Source organism: Scophthalmus maximus, chromosome 6, assembly GCF_022379125.1.
Source record: "Scophthalmus maximus strain ysfricsl-2021 chromosome 6, ASM2237912v1, whole genome shotgun sequence".
NCBI classification, from domain to species: Eukaryota; Metazoa; Chordata; class Actinopteri; order Pleuronectiformes; family Scophthalmidae; genus Scophthalmus; species Scophthalmus maximus.
In genome coordinates, this window is record NC_061520.1 from 26,681,752 (window position 1) to 26,689,403 (window position 7,652).

The following is a 7,652-nucleotide window of genomic DNA, read 5'->3' on the forward strand; positions in this document are numbered from 1 at the left end:
TGGCACTTTTTTTATGCGCAACAGTATTGGAGCAGGATCCATTTTCTAAGTACTAAAAGTCTAACATTGGGCCTCTCGCCCAATGTTAGCTGGGATTGGCTCCAGCGCCCCCCGCGACCCTTAAATGGATAAAGCGGTAGACGATGAATGAATGAATGAATAAAAGTCTGGACATCTCTGCTTTTGCTGCTTTATGTTTGACATTTAAAAACAAGTCTCTTTCACAATTCCTATAACTTAACGGAAAAGCAATAATGTCACAAATTAAAACTTGCAACTTTTCTACATGGCACACATGGTGAATACACAGTTAACTACTCATAGCTTGAACCCAAGGCAAACTTTAACTGTTAGAATTCCTGGACTGATATATCAGCCAGGAATTATATATATATATATATATATATATATATATATATATATATATATATATATATATAAAATTATTCTATGTCTTAGTTACCAGTTATTCCCCTTCTCTTTAAATTGTGTCATTGCCTTGCTGCATCAATACTATCAACTATCCAATGAATTAAAAATATGCCAAATACCTAAAAATACTTTGGAAAAGTATGGGGATTTGGAAAACCATCATAAATGATATGATGGCTTTCGTTAAGTTTCTGTCTAGCCAGTTGTCTAGTAAAACAACTGGCAACTTTGGGGTCCATAGGAACCGTCAATTTAGGGACATTAAATTTGGGTAAAAAATTGTATACATCTATCACTTGTCCTCCGTCCAGTTTTTATTTTGACCAGTGGCTGGGACCAACAGTTTTCTTTTGAATATGTTAGATAGATGATAAGAAGAAGAATTTCACAAAAGAAGGGAATAACAGGTTACGCCAGACTAAAACTGCAGGTCTTCATGAGCAGACTGCTGTAATTTACAGAACACAACAAAACTGAGTACACTGCTGTATCATTTAACTGATTCACAAATACAAATACCGTCCATCTATTTCAGTTCATGTTTTTTTTTGCCAAAGCCCAAGAAGAATGAAGCCAATTTGTTTGAAAAACAGAAATATTTGAACTTATCTATGACTGAAATGAAAAAAACAACAACCGCAAGGCCGTACACCCATCATTAGGGAGATTCCATTTGAATGATTTGTTTTATTTTCATTTGTATGTCCATCTTTATTTTGATGACAGGTTAGATTCTCCTGGATCTGTGCAGAGATGTTCTGTCATTCTTCACAGATTATTCTTTTCAGCTACTCTTTGCTGGAGAGTTTTTGCTGCTCTACAGGGCTCAACCGCGCTACCATTTTACTAGCATTCGCAACTAAAAATAGACAATTGCAACTATAATTTATTCCATAGCACATGAACTAGGGATGCCAGTGTGGAAATGTTCCCACCCGGTGTAAAACCCGTGACAACACAGGTGTGACGGATTAAACCGAATATTTTACCAAAAAAAGTGTTTCGGCTCTAAATCTGTATAGCTCTTCCTGAGATCTTTAATTTTAGATTTCGTCCTTGCTCTTCTGCTTGAAGTTGTGTGTAGTGTTTCCAATTAATTACACTGACTTTGGTGGTCTCCTTCTCATTATAACATAAAATATCTTTAAGAAGGTTTGCGCTGTTTCTGTATTGCATAGCTGTGTGCAGCGCTCTGCACTGCAGTCGCTCACTCTTTCTCCAAGTGGATCTTAAAAACATCCAGAATGGTTCACCCTCCATTAACACCACATCTTCATCATTCTTGTCAGTCCAAAAAAAAAGGCATGTGATTCACTTTTCATAGAAAAGGGCACTGTAGACACAAATTATGAACACCTATGAGCTTTGTCAGTTAGTCGGCTAGTTGGCCAGCAACGAACACAAAGCATTAAATCAATTATTCACTACAACAACAGTTCTCTGCCCATTGTGGCAGAGAACAGTGATGAGAATTAGTGCAGATCAGCGTGGAGGGACCTTCAGTAGAGACCCAGCCCTGCTATGGCCCGTTGGCTGAGCACAAAGTCGGCCAGAAGACCTGCTTACAAAACCTGGACTACAGATGTCCTTTCTGTATAAATCCATGATCGACTTTCTTTTTCACATTAAGAACTAATGGGGCGTTCACACCAGAGGTGAAGTGAATTATTCGCGCCAGTAGATTATATGCAAAGTCCTGCAAGAACGCGACTAGTTGCGAATTTTTCATCACTCGTCTGGTGACGCGAGTGGGACGAACGGCGTGGCGCCAAAATTCGCAACTGACGCATTATTTGCGCAAGTTTGGTCACACGAGTAACTGACATTGGCCTGGAACATTTGTGCATATTTGCATCATTCGCATGAATAACTAAAATATGCCGTTGGGAAAGCCACACAAGCCGGTTGTGCTAAATCACTTTCTAGCCCTCTCCTTCACCCAGTCACGATACAAACAGCAACTCTTGTCGGGGTGCCCACAAACAGCAACAGTTATCCTCCATTTCTGATAGGACGGGAAGTCTGACGACAGTGACGTAGGGAGGATCTCAATGCTAACTGGCTAATGCGTCAATGCATCAGGCAAGTATTTCCCTAGATTTCAAATATTTCCACTCAAAGTGCTGTCTGTAAGTGTCCTCCCCCTGTACCCAAAATCTATACCTCACATGTCAGCGCACAGATAATCTGCCAAGTTTGAAGCACTTTTCAGTCTGTTTTTCAATCCAAGGTTGCAATAATAGTGAAATGTGTGTATAGTGTCATTTGTCAAGGACAGCCACTGTGCCTTCTGTTATTGATAGTATGGCTCTATCTGTTCATCTAAAACATTGCTTGTAAGTCCTGTAGCCCACTGATGATAGCCTCTTCATCTCTATAAAGTCTCTCAATCTGTTTTTTTGGCACTGTTCAGACCTGTTGTTAACATCCATTCTGGGCGATCGGATCACAAGTAGACAGCTCTAAGTACGTCAGTTCTCACCTGGCATTAGAATGCGTCCTAAAAGCGTCTCCAGTGACCACTTGTGAATGGATCTCACTTGTCTGCTCTATATGCAAATATTATATATATATATATATATATATATATATATATATATATATATATATATATATATATATATATATATTTTTTTTTTAATAACCCTGTTTATCCAATTTGCAATAGCTGGACATCACAGGTGTACTCACTTTTGTTGCATTGAGGTCGTACATTGCATGATGGCACATTTCTAAATCATTTAACATTGTATTGTAATAGCTGAAAAGGGTGTACCTTGTTTTATTGTGTAGTGTAAATAACATGTTGATATTAGAGGCATGCGTTCCTGCAGGTCAATCTAGAAACAGCAGATGTTTTTCTCTATTTTGTATTAACCATGAGGGTGTTGGATCAGGAGCAACTTGGTTGGATAACTCAACCGAGGCTAAATGGTGATATTACCTGTCCAAAAACAGAAGCTATACTGGCGTCATGGTGGACTAATTGTCATACAATGTGAAAGAAGACTGTAAAATATTGTATATGGTAATGACAGATTAACGTTAACTACAGACTATGTTGAGGCCTGATGAGAACAAATAGTGTAGCACTGTGAATTTTCAATTACTATTCCAGTGTTTAGAGCTTTTTGCCACTGATGGATACTAGAATGTGAATTGAATATGATGTGTCGTTGAGTTTATTGGTACTGTACTATATGTACATTTCCTCTGGTTGCTTGACTCCAAAAATGCATTTTTGACGTATCTCTGCATCCTATTGGACTATAGACACAAACTGAAACTTATATAGATTTTTCAAAAATGATGATAATTTGGTAGGATATTGATGACCAACTGCAAGAATGGTACATTTTACTTAAACTTTGTCACTATTTTACAGAGACACAAGTTACTTGTTTCCTGCATCTCTGCACAGCAGTTTTTGTTGCTTAGGAGCTGACACACATGCCCTTATTGATATATCTATTTTCTAAGCTAATATTGGCTGATAATATCAGTTGCTCAATTTATCAGTTTGGCCCTTCCAGCAAGTCCAGTATTCACTCTTCTTTAGCTATGGTTTTGTCTCCACTAACTCCTGATTAGAATATCTGGCTCTTGAGCTACAAAAGATTTGATGCTAACTGCACTGAGTGGGCACATCAGTGTGTCTGCTAAAAACAGCTCTTTACTGCTTTTGTAAAAAGGATCGCTGAGAGTGGTGAGACTGAACTCTGCAGTAAACTTGGGCCATAAAATCGTAAAAAGAAAAAGTAAAGAAAACCTCAGTGAAGCTGCAGAGTTGGACAATAACCCTCTGGGTTTGTCCTTACGAGTAACCTCTTTCACATTTAACACATTAATTTAAAACAATATTGATATCCAAAATAATGCAGTTTAAGAAATCCAAACATTCCAAAACTGAATCATGAGAACATTTGGCTTTGTTCATTCAACATGGGATACAACAGAAATTTACAGTAAAACCAACCCACTGTGGTTTTAGGAGCAGTTAGCATTTGAACTATTTCCTGATCAACAACATCTGGGCACAATACATGCATACAGCATCTTAAAAGAACCTCCTCTGAACACTGTTGCGGTTGTTGTTTTTCCCCCAGTTTTGATGGAGCTGAGCTGCTGCGGATCTTTGTAAAGCTGAGATGAACGCCTCTCAAACCCATCTCTGTACTGGATGCCCTTAGAAACCGACCCCAGTCTTCTTATCTAGCCCTGTGACAGCAAATCAGCATATATCCTGGTGTTGAATTAACAAGACTACCACATACCTGAGCTGTGACTACTGTTATTACATCTTGTTACAACTAGTGTGCTCATATTTCCACACCACACCTACTATTGAGTATTTTTATTCTGATATATATATAATATATATATATATTCAAATGCTATAACTGGCAATTGTTCCAGAAATGTCATTATTAATCCTTATGATAAAGAAATCTAATTTAGGCTTGATATTTTACAGTTTAACCATACAAACAAAAATATAACCATATATATTAGAAGATAAAAAAAAGTTTTACATAAAATGTAAACATATATGCACATCTTTTCAGAATTTTAATTCTGTAAAACAGGTTTTCATATCGGTGCATATTGACAAACATAAACACTGATATATTGATATGTCTGTGAAAGGCTCCTATAGGCCAAGTTTAGAGGCCAACCAATGAATCAGTCGGGCTCTCATTACCGGTCATTACCTCATCTTGCCACGTGAATGTGTACATGTCAGATAACAGCAAACAATAAACTGCTCTCCTTTGCCGCCTCCAAGGTAAATACACTGTATCTCATCCTCATCACAAACGCGCTGTTTAGATATCTGAGGACGGCCGAGCCGAGGCCATTCCCCTGGGGTTACTGCTTCACCACTTTTCGTCTTGCTCATGCCACCGCTCGACCCCATCACCTGAAGATACCACACGCGCCATAATTATGGTGACGACCAATACGACAAGTATTACTCATCACATACCTGAGTCTCGGGAACAAGCACCACAGACCATGTAACACAGTGTTTCCCCTACCATTGAATTGGGAGGGCGCCCCCCCCCCCCCCTACGTGAGCCCTCGCCCCCCCTGAAATGTCAAATTGATTTTAATAAAAAATATATACATGTATTTCACATATAATGTCAAGCAGAAGTCATTTCAGGTCACTTTCCCTATACACCTTATTCGTCATTCCTGTATGAAAGATTGTGGATGAAACTTAAGGTCATTTGTGAACCCTAACCCTAACCCCCCCCCAGAACCAGTAAACCTAGGGGAAACACTGTAATAGGTACATACAATTAGTATTTTTTGTTGTTGCTATAAACTGTTATAATGCACTGAAGTCACATGCAGTCTATGACCTGATCCTGTAAGTAGTTTTGAGATGTGTGATTTCATTGACCCCAACCCGTCAACCGAGGTCCTGCGGCGGAGGAGGAGGAGGCTGAATGACTGGGTTATAGTTATGAACCGGGACATACAGCTTTTACCACACATTATGTTTGGCATAATGCAATTTCTCACCTTTAACAAGAGGACAACCAGCCTAAAGTCGACTTTCTAATGCATTCGTGATATGACACCCCACATGTAAATGGATGCACATATTATAAATATAATGATTCTGCTGATTCAACATATAAACTGGCGGGTGCTTGGCTCATGCCGATGACAGACCTGAGGTCATTGGCGAGCCGGAGCCACAGTACACGCTGGGAGGAAGGGGCGGGGCTGGGAGGAAGGGGCGGGGCTGGGGGGGGGGGCTAAAGGGTTAACGTTCGGGCGCGCAAATTCTGTCCGTCGCTCCGAAAGGCTGGTTCGCCCGACGGAACGCGATTAGCAGGCGGTCCGTTCCCCTCAAGACACCCAGAGTGCGGCCGAACAGCTTGAAACGTGCCCCCCCCCAAAAAAAGGAAAGCCAATTGCGGGGACCGAGTTGTGTAACGACGAGTGCAGCGGCAGGAGGGAAATGTGACAGGGTGATAACAGGGCTTTGGCTGCGGCGTCAGTCGGCGGCGGGGAAAGTGGCGAGCCGTTCGAGCACCGTGGAACAAAACAGCTAGCCCCCCCCCCCCCCCCGGTCAGAGTCCCGGTACACCAGCTCGCCCAGTGTCAAGACATGTCTGCCCTTTACCCGCCTCAGAGCTGGGAGACGTCCAGTACGGGGCTATTGTCAGCCATAGCTGCCGCCCCGGCAGGGAGGCTTGCGCCGGGGCTGCGCCGGACTCCGGTCGTGATTTTGCAGCCGCGCTCCGCCAGAGCGGCCGGCGAGAGCCCGCGGGAGAGCGGGAGTCGAAACGTGGGTCGCCTTTATCACACGAGCGCGAGCGGAGTGTCGCTTGTGAAAGCGGACCGGGGGAGACGGGGAGACGGCGAGCGAACCCGAGGCTCCCCCCCCCCCACCGTCCGCCGCCGTCCGCCTGCCTCGGTACGACGGGGACGGCTCAGTCCCGAGGCGAGGCGGGGGGACGTTGGGAACCCACAAAGTGCAAACGAATACACTCTACAAACAACGGCAATGTTCGAATAAAGGCAATCTGCTTTGTGTTATTCGCGAAAAAATAATGTCACAGCCCTGCTCGGCTCCATTTAACTCCGCCTTCTTCTTCTCCGAGCGGCCTCTCTTCAGACGCAGACGGGCGACCGAGAGCCACAAAGCTGTCAAACAGCGCGCCGAGAGCTCGCCATTTTTGTTTGTTTTCCACAAATGCAAAGCGCCCGAAAAAAAACCCCCAACAAGCCCACACACACACAACGCGGCGCGGCGGACAATGTGGGCCCTTACCTGCCGTGGAACCAGTCCTTGCAGGCGTCGCACTCGATCATAAACTGGGTCACGTCGTAAGGTAATCTGCAGATGCAATACACTGGTACAGTCGCCATGTTCAGTTCACGGCTGCGTCGGGATGGACTCGGGGGGCTGCAGGAGGAACGGCGTCCTGCAAACAATATGATCCAGTATGATCTTCCCCAGAAAAAAAAAAAGCCAGGGGCAGTCCCGCCGGACACATGAAGCTCAGACGCACGTCTCCATCACGCCGCGGCCGTGTTCGCGTGCGGTACGGAGCGGTGGGAACGATGGAGCCTCGTCGCAGCGAGCTTTCCTGAAATGCATTATTATTATTATTACTACTATGTGCATGCCCCCTGGTGACCGCGCGGCACCGAGGCGGTCATGTAAGGAGCCAGAGGAAAATGTGGCGTCGACGTCG

General features: G+C 43.3%; 1 protein-coding gene across 2 annotated transcripts in view; it reads right to left on the reverse strand.

The window, feature by feature from the left end:
• Positions 1 to 7,652, reverse strand: part of phf2 (PHD finger protein 2) — a 32,449-nt gene extending 24,797 nt beyond the window's left edge. For both annotated transcript variants that reach the window (XM_035631654.2, XM_035631653.2), the window contains exon 1: positions 7,226 to 7,652. In XM_035631654.2, the coding sequence (XP_035487547.1) occupies positions 7,226 to 7,323 (98 nt within the window). In that variant the 5' untranslated portion in view covers positions 7,324 to 7,652. The remainder of the gene's footprint in view (positions 1 to 7,225) is intronic.